The sequence below is a fragment of the Neospora caninum genome, chromosome V (assembly GCF_000208865.1).
Source record: "Neospora caninum Liverpool complete genome, chromosome V".
Lineage (NCBI taxonomy): Eukaryota > Apicomplexa > Conoidasida > Eucoccidiorida > Sarcocystidae > Neospora > Neospora caninum.
This window is the reverse complement of record NC_018391.1, coordinates 1954241-1972778: the sequence shown is the minus strand read 5'-3', so window position 1 is coordinate 1972778 and position 18538 is coordinate 1954241. Positions and strand designations below refer to the sequence as shown.

Genomic DNA, 18538 nt, shown 5'->3' with positions numbered 1-18538 from the left:
TTTTGTTCCCTCCCCGTGGAATGCGTACTGCCTGCTGGCTACCGTATTGTCTTTCGATTCTCACTGTTATCTGTATCGCCGAGTGTGGACTCGCTCCGAATTAGCACCCGTCCACGGCTCCCGAACGAGTGCCGTGCAAAGAGATGTGTCATGAAGAAGTTTTTTTCCTTTTGCGTGCCAACGGACTCACTTCGTTTAGGCGCGGGCAGTGGACACACGAGCAAATAAGGATGGAACGTCATGCTTTTTTTTCCCTCCTGGAGGCAGTGGGAAGCACCCCCCAATATGGGGTTGAGAGCCCCATGAGGCGGCTTTCAAAGATGTCAGATGTGCGCTTACAGTCCTGCTTATGCATCGCCTCTGTGAAGGCTAGGTTGGGGAGATCGTGAGCAGATTGTGTCGGTGGAATGGATGAGGAAGCACAAGGCCCCGATTGTTTTTCGTTGCCCTGTTCTTCTACGCAGGAGCGTGGTGTGACGAATTGCGTGAGAGATTCATGAGGGAGGCGGTAGCGTGGTATATTGTTTCATTTCAGCCATAAAACAAATCTTATTAGAGATGTTTTGGTGTCTTGACTCCCGGTGGAGTTGGCGCAGCATATCCCAGTAGGGCCGCTTGTAGAGAGACAAACGGTGATGTGCAGTGTCACCAAACTACAATATGAATTTCTCGTGCAAAGGGCATCCAACATGCCATTTTTGGCCGTAGGCTCGGCCGTGTACTGATGACCTCATGGTCCCCAAAATCATTGATTCGCGCTTAGTTGTGAGTTTCGTAAGACAACAGGAAACTTTAAGCGCGGTATCTATATCTGCAGGGTTACTACAAATAAGTAGAAGACATGTAAACCTCCGATAGTACAACCAATAAAAGGCTTCTCATCAATCACCTCGCACATCCAAAGAAGGGGGTTCGATTGGGGCTTTGTGGAGAGGAGTTTTGCGGTCGGTTTTGAGTGTTCTAGGGCCACATTCGAAACAAGTGGAGACCCGCTGCTTTTTGTTTGAATTCCCACCCTGTTTCTTTCATGGAGCCACAGGGGAAAGGAGAGCGGGACTTACCTTCGACGGTGTCGTACAAACACGGATGAGACGAAATTTGGGATTGTTTTGCGCCAAAAGTGCTTCTGGAGAACAGACGGTTCTCGGGACCTCGAGGCGTGTACGACACAGGCCGCTCCCCCGCCAACCCCCTCCTCCCCCCCGCCCTCGTGAGGCTCCCGGCAAGTAACGACCACAGAGGGGCACGAATTCGCACACACAGCTATTCCAAAATTGTTTCAGGCTCAATTCAACAAAAATATATGTTGTTTGGGGATGCTCTTTCTTTTCCCACTTGTTTTCTCCACTTCCCTCCATCCCAAGGATTTTGAAATGCCTCTTCTTCATTCAGCGGTAAAGACAGCGACAGCCATGGCGCCAACCAGGGGGCTAGTGTCGTCAGGTCGCCAATATGTAAGGCTTAACGCGTGCTTGTTCGTCATGTTTCTCTGCTCATTTCGTCTTCCTGCTGTGGCTGGTGGGACACCCAAATGTACTGACTCAACTCCTGTTCTGGACCTCATTGCCACCGACACTACACCCGTTATATTCGAATGCGGAGAGAAAGTTACGAACCTCTATCCCCGTCCAGCTGAGGCAGGTGCTGTTATGGCTTGTACAAGTTCAGCGTGTACAAGTGTGATATCACTCGAGTCCCTTGAGGCGACACTGCAACAGCAGAAGAGCGCTACAAAGCCATACACATTCACCATCTCAAGCACCCCCACACAGGCAAGCACAGTTTACTTGCAGTGTTCTTCCACAGAGTCTCCTGCCGATCATTCCCGAGTCGACGAAGAAGATCCCGAACAGACTGGAAAAAGATGCACGGTTCAGATTGCCGTTTGGGGACCACCAATTCAAGGATCCACTCAGTACCCGACACCAAGTAAGCCTGGAAAATATCCCATCTGAGCAACATAACACAGAACATATTTCTATCGCCTCGTAGGAGAGATATGGTTGTCTTCTGGTCTATATAGTCCGGGAGGTGACACCATTCTTGTCTTCCGAAGACAATGGATACGAATAACGATTGCGGTGAAAGCATGCAGTTTCCTCCAGGACATCGCAGTCACGGGGAGTCCTGCATGCTTTCGCCCACGAAAGCCGTTATGTCGGCTGTACTGATGTCATAGTAGACGATGGCATTTCACGAAGTGGAGGGGGATGTGGCTCGGTCGAGGATTCGAGGGAACGGAAGGGTAGCACCTTTTTGAAGAAATAGTGATGCTTGTTGGGGACGTTGACAGAAATGGGTCGCAGTGATCCACACTGATAGAACTTAATGGCTCAAGGCATCTCGCATTTGTTGTCCACTCAGTTAAGCGTGTATTCAACGAAACGAATGTATGGCAACCATCTGCTAGCTACGCGGAAGATATTTATTTGAAAGATGAAGAAGGAGTGGAGAGAGACGCTCTTCGTTGGTAGACAGAAAGCATCAGAGGGAACCGGAAGGCTCGCCTCAAGCTGAGTTCTCTCCCGGATTACCAGAGCAGCACGACGCAAAATGGTAGTCAGCTCATCGTAAAGATTTAGAGACTGGATCACCGACGTTGCGGTCCGTGGTCTACGGTTAAACCATCTACATTTTCAGCTGTTTTCATCTATTCGCTGCCTCGCTTTCTACTGCCCGCCGTCACGGCGGATATTCATTTACACTTGCGGCAGAATACTGATATAGGGCAGAGGAGAATTGGTACAGAATCCGCGGCAGCGACTGGAGAGGGTAGAGAAGCGCTTTGACCTTTCACAATCAAAATCAAGTCCGTCGTCCGTATTTGAAGAGCTTTGGCGACGACGGGTCGGTTTGGATGCTGCTGTTATTGTCCCCCTTGCGAATGTGCTGTTTCCAGGCAAATGTGCGGCGAACCAATCGACACTAAACCTTGAAGTCAACTCTTCGAACAAATCAGTGACATTTGCTTGTGGCGATGGCAACGTTCTTTCTCCAGCACTTTTTGACCACGTCTTCTCCGCAGATGGCTGTACCGAGGAGTCCCCATTGGCAGATCATCTTTCCACTGCTTCCCTGGTGCAACACGGGACCACGGAAGCCGGAGAGGATGCGAAAAAACCAGCATACACATTCCAAGTCACGAGCTTGCCGGCAGAGGAGAAAACGGTGTGTTATCAGTGCAAGAAAAGTTCTCCAAGTGGACGCAGCAATGACCCGCCATGTACAGTGTACATCAAGGTGGCAAAGGAGGAAACCGATAGCGGCTCCACGACAACCGCCCCTCCTGACGCTTCAGGAGCTGAGACTGGACGGTGGAGCTGCTTGACACTGATAACGTCTCTTATCAGCGTCTCTGTCTTATTGGCGAAAATGATTTGAGGCGCTTGCCCTGTTCACGTCTTCCTTAACGCTTCCCGTGTCCTGACGACGACAGTATAGCGTCGAGTGATGGGAGTCTGCTTGATATTATGAACAAATGAGTAGACGTTTCCCGACGCAAGATGTGGATTTGCATTTGCCGATAATGACTGATTTTTTGAGGTGTAGAAATTGTTGACACAAGGGCATCAGGAGATGGAGACGCCGAGCTTGACGGACGAAAGGTAGTCCGGGTGCGGGCTGGGCTGTTTGAGGTCACTCTTCCAATTTTGTTCCCTCCCCGTGGAATGCGTACTGCCTGCTGGCTACCGTATTGTCTTTCGATTCTCACTGTTATCTGTATCGCCGAGTGTGGACTCGCTCCGAATTAGCACCCGTCCACGGCTCCCGAACGAGTGCCGTGCAAAGAGATGTGTCATGAAGAAGTTTTTTTCCTTTTGCGTGCCAACGGACTCACTTCGTTTAGGCGCGGGCAGTGGACACACGAGCAAATAAGGATGGAACGTCATGCTTTTTTTTTCCCTCCTGGAGGCAGTGGGAAGCACCCCCCCAATATGGGGTTGAGAGCCCCATGAGGCGGCTTTCAAAGATGTCAGATGTGCGCTTACAGTCCTGCTTATGCATCGCCTCTGTGAAGGCTAGGTTGGGGAGATCGTGAGCAGATTGTGTCGGTGGAATGGATGAGGAAGTGCAAGGCCTTCGGTTATTTGTAGGTGCTTTGTTTGTGGTTGCAGGTACATGCCGTAGCAAGTCGTGTGACATCCATTTTGTTAGGTTTTTTGTGGGGGTGAAGCCCTGTGTCGCTCGACTGTGAATCCCTTCTGAATGCGGGGCACGGCATCAGATTCGAGGCGCTGAATAAGGAGCATCCTGGATGCGGTCGGTCCCGACGAAACCGTGGAAGTTTCCCTGGTTTGCTTGTAAAATCAAAACAGCTACCAAGCTTGCGAGACACAGTCGAATGCCGAACCCCAGCATCTTGAGAAGGCGGGTTCGTAGCACCCACAGGAAATCGCATTGCTCACGCCTTGCGCACCTAGCCATGGAGAATGAATGCACCTGGAATTACATGGGTGTTTTTCAAGCTCGTGCGTCAAAAGAGAAGAAAGCAGAAAAGCTTATTGTTTCATAGAACCCTGAATGGGGGCTTCACTTACCCGTGCATTGCTAGGGTGCGAGGAAACCGCAGCAGCAGACATGAGAGAGTATAAACAAGGGCTACCCTCTTGTTCTGCACCCTAATCTTGCGCTTGGAGGATGCGTCATTCAGTCATGCTCAAATCAGTGGCAATCGACAGTGCAATATCAAAGATTTAAGGGGAAAGACCGATAGGTTCCCTGGGCTTCTTTCGTGTCAGAACACTGAATGCTGTGTGTTCGGCGCCCATTTGCGTCGAGTTCTACCGACGCTCCCTCTGTTTTTTTCTAACGAAAGGCCGTATTTGCTGCCCTCTGGCAGGGGTACGTTTCGTGACATATGTTCGTCAACACAAGAACTAAGAAACTGTAGACACACGTAACGCTTGCTGTTCCCTGCAACCTTCACTTTCCTGTTTTGTCCATGCCTCTCTTGATCTCTATGAATCCTGGAAGAGCTAGGCACCGAGGCCGCAGCGTTGACAATCACACAATACTAGTTCCAAAAAATGTGCAGATTACGTACATATGTATACATACACACACAAACACATATATTCCAGTGGATGCATATGTTGTATATACACGTAGGCGGTCGAATACACGTGTATTGGCCTGACTGTATGCTGATGGACATCTATCTGTACAAATACGCATGGAGATGCCTTTTTTTCACGCAGCCGGATAAATTCACACGTGTTCTGGCGACTGTTGGCCTGATCCAGCTTTAGAAGGCTGAGCAGACAAGAGGAGCGGCTTGTCAAATTTCTCGAGGGCGTGCGTCACAAAACAGAGGAGTGAAAATGACCGAACACTTCTGGTGTCTAAGCCACGAAACGGGATATTCCTTGGCCTTGCCACTGTCGCTCATACGCCTACGAGTGACAACGCAGCCGCACAAACGCCCACCTTTTCTCTAAAGGTACAGACACCTCGGAGCGCATAAACATGAATGCTTTTCCCGCGCCCTTCTTCCTCCCGCAATTTTGAATATCTACGGTTCGTCCTTCTCCGTCGTCTGCGACTTTGCTAGGTTGGACCGCCAAGGCGTCGGTGGCATGTGCCGCGTTTCTCTTCTCGCTTTTCAGTATCTCATATCGAAGATTGTTTCGTTTCCCGAAAGCTGCATTCAGTCTCTCTGGTTCCTCTCTCTTGCGTGTTTTTCGTCCTCGTCTCAGCCTTCCTGCCTTTCCTCTTTCCCTTCTCCGTCCCTGAGTTGTCCACCCTTCCTAGCGCTTCCGGAGATATCTCCTTGCTCAGGCACCGCTTCTGTGTCTCCATCGGTGGTCCTCCAGTTTCTTCAGGCTTTCTTTCCTTGTTCTGTCGAGAGGAAGAGAGAGACAGCGACGGCTCCCTGTCACCTCTTCTTTCCAAGCGCCTTCCTTTCTCGCCCGCGCACTCAGCAGCCTCGACACTCGACTGCAACACTGACTCTTCTTTCACCTTTGCCGGCTCGGGGTCTTCCCTGGATACTCCCGAAAGAGAATGAAGAGCTGGGCAAGGCGACGATCCCCCGCTACATGAAGACACAGAACCGACAGTGGAAGCTGCAGACGCGGAGGAGGAGTCGCATGCAAGCGACGAAGAGGCCGGAGACGAAGGAGAAGATGGGGCGGAGACCGAAAAAGATCCAGAAGACGCCGAGGCGGAGGACAGTGAAGCAGACGAGGGTGAAAGTGGAAGACGGGAACGTGACGAGTTGGAATCTGTCGCGGGCTGCGAGGACGCCAGGTCGCGCTGTGGTTTCTTCGCACGGCCGGGCCGCCTGCCTGGAGCCGCATGTTCTTTCTTGTAAGGGTCGAGGGTGCAATCTCTGTCGCTTCCGTCTCTCTTTTCTGCTGGCAACTCTCGCCGCCGCCTCTCTCGCGCCTGTGCGCCGCACAAATCGCGCGTGTCCATCGTGTGGGCAAGCTCGTCTTCCTTGTCAGTCGCCGTCTCTTCCTCGCCTTTCTTCGGGAGGAGCTCTTCGCTGCTTTCGGACAGCTCTGGAGCCTCAGAATGGGACGACACACACGGAGAAGAGAGACACACGCGCGACGAATCCTCGCAGACGCGAAACGACGAGAGAAGGACAGGCCCGAAAGGCTTGGCCGTTCCATCTACGCCGCAAGAACTGACACTCTGAGCCGAAGAGCGAGTGCTGTCAGACTTGGGGTCACATGCCTTCTGAGGCACGGAAGCACATGAAGCGGTGGGGGACGAAGGGAGAGGAGCGGGCCGAGCAGGCGGCAGCGGCGAAGACGGGGAGGAAGGCAAAAGCGAGGGGAGTCGCGAGGCCGAATTCCGTTTCTCTTGCGGCGCGACTTGCACGGCCGGCGACCGAGAGGCTACCGCTGGGTGCGTCACCAGAGGGACGGAAGAAGACGTGGAAGGGGTCGGAGACGCGGTGGGAGAGGAAACAGACCGCAAATGCCCTCTTCCAGAAGCGGCCGAGAAAGAGGACGATGTGGGGTGCGAGACGCAGGCCGCCGACGGCGAGCGAGGCCCAGATGCCTCGGAGAAAGGAGACGCCGGAGGCAGGGAAGACGACGCAGATGACGGCGAGGCAGAGTCCGAGGATGATGAAGACGAAATGGAAGAAAGAGAGGGAGAAGAGGAAGAAAGGCTGAAGTCGTTGTTGGACATCTGCCGATCCCCTAGCCTGATCGTTGCTCGCGCTGAAGCGCTACCGCGGTTGGGGTCTACAGTTCCATTCCGGTGTTCTGGAGGCAGGACGTCCCCGTTCGCCTCCATATCTGCATTGTGCCCGGCTGACCCGCGTTGGGGACCGCGTCCGTTCTCGGTCCCCCTTTTCCCTTCACCCCTCGCTCGACTCCTCTCCTTCCTTAACGCCCGCCGAAACTCCGCCTCCTCATCTCTCTGTAGCAGCCCTAGCCAGCATGCATCCTTTCTACGTCGCCTCATCTTTTCTTCCTCATCCTCTTCTTTTCGCTTCGCATCAGCCTTCGCGGCCTTTCCTCTGTCTCGCCTGCAGTGGCCGTCCTTCGCGTCGCCCTCTTCCTTGTCCTTCGCGCCCCCACTTGCGGGCTTCGTTTCTCTGTCCACGCCCCGTCTCCCTTTCCCGCCCCGTCGCTTCCGCTCGTGTTCTTCTGGAAGGTCCCGCGAGTCGGTAGCGCGTCTGCCTCGTTGCCACTGCTCCACTTCCTTTTCCACGTTCTTCGCCGCTTTACCGCCTCTGTCCTCGTCCACACCGTTGCTCTGGCCCCGCCCTTCTTGACTCCATTTCTCGTCTCCCTTCGCAGAAGTGTCGCACGCGCTGCCGTCGTCTTTGCTTCCTTCGCAATCCTGAGACGGTTGCGCCACATTCTCCTTCTCATCCGTCTCTTCCGCGGCTGTGCCGCCATCTTTCTGTCTCTCCCGCCCTTCGTTCGCTCTCTCGCGACAGCGGTCTTCTTCGTCTCCCTCAGGTTCTCCCGCGTTGCTGCCCTGGTCTCGCTGGTCTCGTTTTCCGTCTCCACCTTCTTCTCTCTTCACCTTTGCTTGTCCTCCTCTCTCTGCGTCAGTTCGGTTTGCTTCTGGTTGTTCGAGTCTCTGCGCTTCGCCTTCCACATCTCGTCCACTCCCCTCCGTGTCCACCCTCCCACTGGCTTCCGAGTCTTCGTCTCCTTGCATTCCGCCGTCCTTCTGTTCCTCTTCGTCCTGGCCGGTCTTTCCCTTTTCCCCTTGTGACCGTTTCTCTGCCAAAACTGGGTGAGGCTCCGTCTCCTCGTGCACTTCGCCTTTGCATCTTCCCCCCGCCATGTCTCGCTCCTCGTTCTTCGGTCTCTCTCTGCTCCCCTCTTCGTCTTCGTCCTCGTCTGCTGTCTCACCTTGTTCTTCCCCGTCCTTTCTCGTCTCGTTCACATCGTCGGAGGTCTTGCCCCCCGCCTCTGCGTCTGCCTGGCCTTCATCTTTCGCATTCCCATCCTCCTCTGGCTCTTGCCTTTCTCCAACTTCGTCCTTGATCTGTCTCCCTCCTGCATCCTGTCTTTCGTCCGCCGCCTCGTTCTCCTTTCTTTCCTCCCCCTCGACCTTGCCGCCGCCCCCCCCTTCTTTCCCCTCCGCCCCTCCTCCGGTTCCTTTGCACGCATGACTCTCGAAATCGGCCGCCGCCTCATCCTCGCTGTCCCCCATTTCCTGTTCGCGCTGTTTCTCTGCTTCATCTTCCAGTCCTTCTGTCTCCTCGTCCCACCCCCCTCTGTCTCCGTCGTCCTCTCCCTCGCTCTCGTGTTTCTCTACCCCTCGCCCTTCGTGCCGTTCCGACCTCTCTCCTCGCTGAGAGGCTGACGGAGCTCGCCCCGCCCGTTTCTCCGGGTTTCCTAGCGCGCCTGCCTCCAGAGAACGGCTTTCGCGTCGCCTTCTCTTTATTTCTCCCAGAGCGGCTAGCGCCTTGCTAACGGCCGGCGGCGTGGCGTGACGAAGCAGTGTACATACACTCATTTTGTAGCTACGCCGAAAGCCGAAGCGCGCACATCGGAAATACCGACTCACGGGTCTGCTCAGAAACGCAGCGAGAAAAGGAGTCACAGAGGATGAAGGAAAGGCGAGAAGCGACACAAGCAGAGGACGCTTCCACAGAGTAGCGGTCACCACGCAGAACACATGCATTCAAACGCTTCGCAGACTCGCCCGCACGCACACTATCAGTACTGATTTTATACAACTGAAAAGTATCGCGTCCCAACGCGTTCTTCACCACCCAACGATCAACATCTCCATCTGCCAGGCGTTGCCCCTTCCTCCACTGACTCTGTCTCCTCTCTTACATCTCGATCTCCCACTGTCTCGACACACGTCTGCACACACCTATACATATATATACATATATATATGTATATATATATGTATATATATATATATATATATGTATATATATGTATATGTACAAAGATATTTATGTATATACACGTGTAGATCGATAGACGTATATCGCTTGAACCTCCGCGTAGATATCTGCGTCTGTTTTTACGCGCTACCTCTCCGTCCGGCGCTCATTTCTTACTTTCCGTCAAGGTCCTTCCACATGCAGACCCAGCTTTCGACGCCCTTGTGGAATCCGATTCCAGGAATTTTTACGTTGAAGGTGACTTTCCGGCTAAGGTGCACTAGCGCGTCGACCGCCGAGAGGTGCGTGTCTGCTCCCGCAGTCTCTGACGCGTTGCAGAGTGCAGTCGGGGGCGAGCCTGCGGATGCACTGCGCCTCATCCTGGTCTGAGAGAGAGAAGACGCGGGAGCTGGGGGAAGTCTCTGCGCGTCTTCTGGATGCAGAACCGCGCGCGCTTCCGTCGCTTTTTCAACTCGTGAGAGATCTCGTGCAGCCTCGGGACGAGGAAGAGACGGGGCGCACTTTTCCGCCAGAGAAGCCGCGCGTGCCGCGCCGACACCCGGAGGCGAGAGGCCCAGAAGGACTTGCCGCTCTTCGTCTCGGTCCTCCTCGTTTTCTGGCACACAGAGACAGGGAAGAAGCGGGCACGTTAGCAGAGAAGCGACAGCGGACAGGAGACGGGAGCAGACGGTGACAGGTGTTTATAGAGATGCGCACACCCGCAGAATACGACAGACGAGAAGACAGCGTTACAAAACGAACCTGTGCAGAAGTCAGAGTCGCTGTGCAAGTCGACTCCCGGTGGGACCTTGGCGGATTCCTCGATGTCCTCGGGTTCGCGGCGAAAGCCGTGGCGGAGCGATGGGACATACGGCCGCGAGTCGCCCTTCTCCGGTCTTCTTCTCAGCTGCCGTTTGTCGGCCCCCCCCTGGTTCTCTGCACTCTGCGTGCGCGGGGCTTCTTCCTCGGCTGCGCCTTTGCTCGGCCTCTCCGCGTCGCCTTCGGCCGCGTAAACGCCTGCGTCGTCTCTGCGGCGCCTTCCCCGTCGACTCCCCTGAACTTCCGGATCTTCTCTTTCTTCCGCTGTCTTTCCGTCCTTCAGCGTCGGCGAGGCCTCGAGACTCCCCGCGTCTCGTTCGCTCTCCTTGCTCCCTCGCCCCGCTTCGCCATGCGGGCTCAGGCGCCTCTTCACGCGCCGCGGCCGCCCGGAAAGAAGGCCGGCGGAGTCCGAAGGCGAGACGGAAGACGCGAGAGACCACGCGGAAGCCGCCGACGGCGAGGTCGAAGATGCAGGGCTGTCGGGCTTCTCCGCCTTGGCGTCTCCTTGGGAGGTATCTCGCGACGCCGCAGCCGCACCTGACGCAGGCGCGCATGCAGCCGAAGCCAGCGGAGACCGAGAGTGAGCAGAAGGCGAAGAAAACGGAGACGCGCACCGAAGGCGGCGCCGGTACTCTTCGGATCCTGCGTCGTCCTGAGCAGGCGGCTTCTCCGACTCGCCCGTCTCTCGAATCTTCCGCACGCCTTCCTGCTTCGCTTCGTCCTCCTGGACACGCGGCCGTGGAGACACAGGGAGCATCGGCTGCCGACTGTGGCTCCGAGGAGACGCCCGTGTTGCGCGGCACCTACTCGCGCCTTCTTCGTCGTCCTCGTCCCTCTTCCGCTTCTTCACTGTCTCGTCCCGGCTGTCGAGTCTGCGACCGCTGGGGTCTCCGTGTCCCGTTCTCTCACCTCGGCCTTCCTCTCGTCTTGCGAAGGCCTCGTCACCGTCTCCGCCCTCTTCCCCCGCGTCGCGCTCCTCTTCATCTCCCTCCTCGCCCTCTTCATCTCCGTCGCTCGCTTCCGCCTTCACTTTCGCTTCAGAAACGGAACTGGCAGCTGACGAAGAAGAAGGACAGGAAGCCTGGAGAGCGGCAAGAAGCTCGGGTCGGACGTCGCGCTTCCACTCGTGGCGCTGAAGAATGGCCTGTCGGCGGGCGCCGTCAAATCCGAACTGTTTCGTGCTGAAGTAGCTGTGAACGACAGGCGGGAGAGCAAAACCGAGATCAAGGAACAATCCCGCACTTCCGCACCTCAGCTTAGACAGAGTGATTCACGAATGTGGAAAGAAAGAAAAGTAATCGCCGTTTCAAGCCCGACTAACACGGAAGCTCGGGGAGAGCCACTGATGCATGGCCCCACACAAGAAAACGCGACAAAAAAACCCTGGGGGCCTCCAAACACGCACCAGTCCTAACGAGGCAAAAACATCCAAAAGGGCCATCTAGCTGTGGGAAAAACGCCACCGAAACTGACCGGATAGCCGTGCCTCACGACAGGCTGCGCGTTGCCTACCTCGACAACACCGACACATGATGACGTCCAAGCAAGCACCTATCTCTAAACCGATCTGTCTACATGTGTATATCTAAAGCTTCACTTACCTGTGTGTGTATGTACCTATCTATCTCTTATTAGTAGCTCTATCTATCTCCATATCCGGTCGAATTTTAGACTTAACGATTCGCACATGGGCACATTGGGTAGATGGCTAGACAAGACGAAAGCGCGGTACAGACATCGCCACGCCCAACTCCCCACTTCGACGATTGTGCGGGAGGTGGTGCTCACCGGCATTTCTGTTTTCCGTTTTCCATTTTGCTGCAGACCCAGTACTTGGTCGTCCTGCAGAAGGCCACGCCGCGCACGCGTTCGCATCCTTCGTACAAGTCAGCTTCGTCCACGGCCCCTTTGTGTTTCTCTGGGTCTCCCCAGGCAGTAGAGGCAGCGACTGGCGAAGAAGGCAGCGCCGAAGACAGAGCGGAGACAGCCGACGGAGACAAGGCAGATGGGGACGACGAGGGCGCACAGTCGGTTTTTCCTCTGCTCCTCCCTTCTTCTCGGCGCTGCGAGGCCGTACGAGAGGCGGCGCCGACTCGACGGTCCACGAACGCAGGCGGAGTCACGGGGGCGCCGAGACACCAGCGGGGAAGAAACCGAGAGAGATGGAGGCGCAAGGCCCTCTGGGCGTCTCCATCCCCAGACGCGCGCCCAGAGGACGACGCTGAGAGCTCCCAAGACCCAGAGGTGGTATCAGAAGGCGAAGAAGTCACGGGAAGAAGCGGTCTACCGTTTGCTTCTGAGAAAGACGAGAACACGGACGGCTGAGACGCAGCGTACGCGGGCGGGTCATAGCGGCGCAGGACGTGCAGGAGCGTGGGAGGGCAAAAGGGATCAAAGAAATACGGCAGAGCCCCTCGGTCCGTGCGCCGTCTCGCGCTGTTCTCAGATGCGGTCTGCAAAGTGCTGACCCAGCGGTCGCTCTTGGCGGCGGGGACTGCCGCGGCAGAGAGCGAACGCGGCGAGAAGGAAGGAAGAGACGGCGGGAAAGCAGACGGTGAAGCAGAGGAGGGCAAGACAGGCCGAGCAGACACAGAAGACAGAGACCCAGAAACGGTCAGCGGCAACGCGGAAACACTCGACCGAGGACGCCGGAGCGCCGGACTCTCGTGCCGGAGAGACGACTCCTGGGAAGTTAACGACGAAGAAAGCAACTGAAACGCAGCCTCCCGCGTCTCTTCCAACAACGCTGCGTGATAGGCAACCATCATCGTTTCAACTCGAGGCGCATCCGTCCTCGAGTTCGGACCATGCACAGGGTCTTCGAGCCAGTCATGCCACGAAAGCGTCGCTCGCCAAGAACAAGAAGAGCCATCAGGAGACGAAGAAGAGTGACCGGAAGAAGAAGGGAGAGAGGAAGAAGACAGAGAGGAGGAAGAGGAAGAAGAAGAAGAGGAAGAGGAGTAGCTGGAAGAAGGACGGCGAAGCCACGCAGAGAGGGCGGGGCCTGGAGTGAAGTTGACGCTGCGTTTCAGTCTCTCGTCGAGAGAGGCCGAACGCGCCACAGGTGGAGAAGGTCGAGAGAGGCGCGATGGGGACAGGAGCGAGGAGGACGGTCGAGGCCCGGGAGGGCAGGAAGGCGAGGAAGATGGTGATGACGAACGGCAGGAAGTCCCAGACGCGGAGAGAGAACAGTGGCCTAAAGAAGCGCCGGATGAACATGAAGCTGAGGAAGACCGTAAACGAGATGGCAGATCGGAAGCCAAAGACGCGCCTGACTCGGCAGAGGGCCTGCTTTGGGTCTCGCGCGTTCCGTTCTCTTCGCGCAGCTTCATCGCGTCCAGGTGTCTCGGCGATCGTCGCCGCTCTTCGGTTTCTTTCTCTTGTCTCTTCCTGTCCTTCTCTTCTTCCGCCTCCTCGCCGCGCACCCCACACGCTTCCAGCGGCAACTCGCGACTGAGAATCGTCCTGCCTGGCTTCGCGAGAGAGCGACGGAGACTGTCGAGATACACGCCCGGAAATTCCGCGCGGAGATCCTGAACGCCGAGGAGACGGTGCAGAGACTCGGGAGACGCATGCGCTCAGCGAAACGCAAAAAGGAACAGGGCGGAAAAAAGCACGCACACGCGGCGACACCCAGAACACAGGAAGGCCAGCAGCGAAAAAAACGGGACGGATATATCGAAACGCGCACAATTGCAACCGTTTATCTAGATATATGCATATATATATACATACATACACACATAAAGACACATTAACAAACAGTCATACTCATGTTCGTCCCTTGCATATATATCACGCAAATTCGCCGTCGAATATATACGGCCTACAGGGAGACCTGTTTCTCGTTCTGGTGTCGCGTAGAAACAGGAAGGAGACAGAAGGCAAGTGAACAGTGGGCGGAGAAGAGCAGCAGGAAGCTGGCTCGAAGTCGGCTGCAAGGAAGCGTCTTACCTCGATGAAGAGCGACACGGAATCCAACGCCTCGCGAAGCATGGACAAACGCAATAGCCGTCGATTCACCCCGTGGGTGAGAAGGTGGTACAACTGGGTAGCTGCGGATTCGAGCGCCTCGTGTGCGTCCCCTTCCGCCCGTCCTGGATCTGGAGTAACCCGCGCGGCGTTGTCGCCGGAGTCCGGCAGCGAAGACAGCGGCGAGGGCGGGACAGCCGAGGCGCCGGGAGACACGAGAGACGAAGAGGCAGAGAGAGAAACAGGTGAAGAGGAGCGTAGAGCCGAACCAGCGTGTGACGGCAAACGCATCGGCGCACAGGCCGGAGGCAGTGGCGCTGCATCTATCGCGTTGCAAATGCGTCGGCCGATTTCCGGCCTTTCGCCTGGGAGTGCTTTCTCAGTGTCCTGCGCTAGGTTTGCTGGACCCGGGGGTGTCGGAGCCCCGTCCTCGCTGTCTGTGCTTTTCGCTCTCTCGTCTTTCCCCACGTCGGCCTCCGCTTTTCCCGCCTCGTTCCCGCCGGCCGTCTCCGCTGAGTTCCCCTGCCTTTCGCCGAGAGTCTCTTCGCGCGGCGGTTCCTCTCCGTTCTCTCGCTTCCTGTCTGCCGCGTGCCCGTCGCCGAACTCGCCGTCGCCGCGCTCCCCGGCTCTTCCTCCTCCCGTCGAGTGCTCACCCGCTTCCCTTTCACTCGGCCCCCGGGCGGGTCGTTCCCGTCTCGCTTCCGCGTCTCCCTCCGACTGCGCTTTCTTCATGGCGGCGTTCACCGACGTAACGAGGCGAATTCTGTCGAGTGCGTCCTCAACTCGTTGGCGGATGAACCGAATGCTGGCGAGCGCAACGCTTCGATCTGCTTCCCATTTTCCCGCAGTGACCAGTTCCAGCTCCTCTCGAATTTTCGCCGCGCGTTCTTCCTCTAGTCTACCTAGCTCGTCACGAGTCTCCCCGTTCTGAAGCTGTTCGCTCTCGCGGGCCTCGGACCCCTCTCGGCAGTTGCTTGTTCTGCTTTCCTTCTCTGTTTCTTCTTCCAGGCACGCTCGATCCACGTCTGTCTTTGGCCGCTTGTGCGGCCTTCTGAAAGCTCCGGCTCTTCGCGTCCCTTCCTTGTCTTTCTTCTCGTCGCGGGGGTTCGGCGACGCCCCCGCCGAGACAGCAGATCCCCGCAGCGACGGAGAAGGAAAGGCAGAGAGACTCAGGGAAGACAACGACCGCGGCGACACGGCGGGAGGGGACGGAGAGGCGAGCACAGAGCACGCAGAGGACGGAAGACGAGCGTGGCGAAGAAGGCGACGAACCAGCGCGAGCTTCTCTTCGAGTTGCGTCGCGTGGCGAATGTGTGGCGACGGCGGACGGAAACGCAGCTGTTCGTCCCGGCTCCTGGCCGCCTCGTCACTGTCCGGGCCTTCTTCCCCCGTCTGTCTCCGATCCGAGGACGCAGTCGGGGCGGGGGAGGGCCGCATCGCTGGGGCCACTCCTCCGCGAGAGAGTGCAGAGAAGGGCGAGGGAGCAGAGGAGACACGAGGAGACACATCCAGCGGCGAAGCGGAGGAGAGAGACGAGGAAGGATAAACTGCAACGGGAAGGGGAGGACCGGTGCCTCCCCCGAGAGCCTGCATGCTCAGTCCTCGCTCGCGTTCCGCGGTCTGAGCAAGAGAGAAGAACGAGGCGCCTTCACGACTCTGCACCAGGTGAGAAAGACCAAGAATCTGCGCCTTTGTTGCGTCTTCGAATCGATCTTCTTCGACGGGCGTCATTCGATGCCGGCCCACCATCGGATTTTCAACAAGACAGAAACGGCCGTTCTGCTCCTGCACGTTCTTTTCTTCTACCCTCTCGCCTCCGTCAACGTCCCCGGATCGGCCTCTCTTCGCGCATTCGTCTTTCGGCTCCCGGCTGTGTTCCTTCTCTCCTTGGTCTTCTTTCGCGCGTCTCGGCTTCGTCTCGCTTTCGTCTCTGCTTTGCCCCTCCTTTTCGTCCGGCAGACGCCCCCTGTTCGTAGCTCTCTCGTCGCGCGCATCTGCATCTGTGTGTGGCGGCGAGGCTACAGCCGAGACCAGGGCGTGAGAAGCCGAAGAGGAAAGAGTCGCCGAGTCTCCCGATCGCTTTAGACAGGGAGGCGAGCTGAGAAGAGGCGAAGCGCCCGGGCTGTCGAGCCTCGCTTTTCTGCAGGCGTCTCCATCCGCAGGCGCCGCAGGCGTCGCCACAGGCCCCGATTCGGCCTTCGTCTCTCTCTCTGCATCGTCTTCCTTTTCCTCCCGAGAAAAGCTGCGGAGATCGTTGAGGACAGCTTGGCCCCCCCTGTCTCGCGCGCATTTTTCCTTTTCTTCTTCCTGAGCACGCCGGCTCGGACTCAAGAACCGCGCCTTGTCCGCGGAGGCAAGAGCGGCAGCGTCGAGAGCGGTAGCGGCGACGCAGGGCGGATTTGCCTCTGTCTCCGACGGCCAGGCCCCTCCTCTCTGGTCGTTCGCGGGCACGATTCTTTCCCTTTCGTCTTCCAAATGCGATTTCGCGCCAAGCTCGCAGACGCTGCTTGCCACGTTGAAACCCTTGGCCTCGCGCTGGACGGTACGCCCTTCTTTCGCTTCCTCCGCGTCTCCACGCTGCACGTCTCCGTCCGAACGGAAACTTTCAAGGCTTCTTTCGTCCGTGGGGTGCTCTCTCGCGAATTCGTCGCAAGTCGACCACAGGACGACAAGAGGAAGGAGAGACGCTCCTGGCGGTTGCCGCAGCAGGCGAGAGGCGAGTGGGAGAGGCCCGAAGGCTGCGCGCCGTTCCGCGCGTTCGAGGGCCGCTGCGCGCCTTCTGCGGATCGCCTCGTCCCACTTTGAAGATGCGTTCGCGTCGTTGTCGCGTCGGGTTCCCAGTTCGCGTTTCGGCTTCTCTCCCCTCGCCGCCTTCCCGCGCTGGCCTTCCGAAAGAAGCGCAGCGCAGTCGTCCCTCTCTCGCCTTTGTTCGCCACCCTCACAAAAGGAGGCGTCAGGAAGGAGAGCGGAGGTTTTCGCCCGACCGGCTGGCGAGCTCGGAGACGAAGGAGACGCAGCGAGGAAAGAAGCGCGCGCCCGTGTGCGATGGGCGACAGCGTCCACGGGGAGTCTCCGAGCCGCGCACCCAGCGCCGGCGCGTCGGCCGCTCGCCCCGGCCCGAGGAGACAGAGCCTCAGCTGCAAATGCAGACGTGGGAGAAGACGCGTGCGGCGGAGAGGACGCGTGCGGCGGAGAGGACGCGGCCGAGGAGGGGGCTGCAGTGCGGCACGGCGACGCCGGCGAGGACGTCGACGAGACGGGTGCGGCAAACGCCGAGGAGAAGAGCGACGGCGAGGAGGCAGAGAACGACGCAGAAGAGGGAGACGAGGAGAGACTCGATGCCGGAGACGAAAACGCGAGGGCGGACGCAGGAGAGGGAGAGGAAGAGGAGCAAGAAGCGAGCGAAGGCAGAGGATGCTGGACGGAGTCGGAGAGAGACGATGCGAGGGACGGTGAGGAATGAGAAGCGGGAGCAGACACCGAGGTCCGCGGAGACGAAACAGAGAAGGGGACTGGAGGGTCGCCTGGGTCCGCGTTTTCTCCTCCGTCATCCGAAAAACAAATCATCACTGTGTTTTGTTTGTTTTCGCCTCTCCAGACGCCCTCGTAGGCTGGCAGGGCAACACGAGGAGAGTTGTGGGATGCGACTTGCTCACTGTCGCCCTCCCACTCTCCGTCTCGTTGTTTGTCTATATGTCCCGTTTCGATCTCTGCTTCAGCTGTTTCCCGTTCGCCCTTGCCCCTTTGTTCTTGTTCCTTTGCCTCTTTCTCTCCGTTGTCTTTCGGCTCTCCCTGCTTCATGGCGGCTGGGGTCCGAGGGTGTCTCTCTGGTCGCCTCACAGCACATGCGGGGTCGCGATGCTCTGCGTTTTCCAGACGACTTTGAGACCCAGACACCGGCGAAAACGCACCACGCTCACCTTCCTCGCCACGTGCTACAGAGGTCGGGATTTCGGTGTCTCCACATGCGACAGTTTCCTCGGTCCTATTCATTGGCTTCGAATCTCGGCATCCGTTTAACAGCTTGGCGCCTGTGTCGCCCCCAGACTCCGACCGCCCTGGTCCGCCACGAGGTTTGGAGCCCGACGGAGGAGCACCTCCACCCGCATGCAACGTCTGTCGCGTCGCTTCCTCTCCATTTGGCTCGGCGCGAGCGAAGATGGGGAGAAGAGCGGCCTGACCAGGCGTATCAACTGTGTCGCACTGTTGTCCGAGTAGCTCACCCTTTTCGTCCTGCTCGCTTCGCTCCACGTCCCCTCTGTCCACCGGGCGGCCGCCTCGAATCGCAGAGTTCTCTTTCTCTCCCTCTCTTAAGACCGACACCCGCGCGCCCGCCCTTCCATCGTTCTCAGGGCAGAACAGACGCTCTTCTTCGCGGTTCGCCTCCTCTCGCACGGATGACGACAGGTCGCCGGACACTTCCAT

General features: G+C 57.4%; 2 protein-coding genes across 2 annotated transcripts; one reads left to right on the top strand and one right to left on the bottom strand.

Moving 5' to 3' along the window:
- Window positions 1-1412: 1412 nt before the first annotated feature.
- Window positions 1413-3381, top strand: NCLIV_014520 (SRS domain-containing protein; the record flags this gene model as incomplete). The annotated part of the gene is made up of 2 exons (XM_003881642.1): window positions 1413-1929; window positions 2831-3381. 2 exons carry the CDS (start codon window positions 1413-1415, stop codon window positions 3379-3381), a joined length of 1068 nt encoding a protein of 355 aa, XP_003881691.1.
- Window positions 3382-5610: 2229 nt separating this feature from the next.
- On the bottom strand, window positions 5611-18538 carry NCLIV_014510 (uncharacterized protein; the record flags this gene model as incomplete). The annotated part of the gene is made up of 5 exons (XM_003881641.1): window positions 5611-8944; window positions 9500-9938; window positions 10085-11331; window positions 11930-13674; window positions 14096-18538. 5 exons carry the CDS (start codon window positions 18536-18538, stop codon window positions 5611-5613), a joined length of 11208 nt encoding a protein of 3735 aa, XP_003881690.1.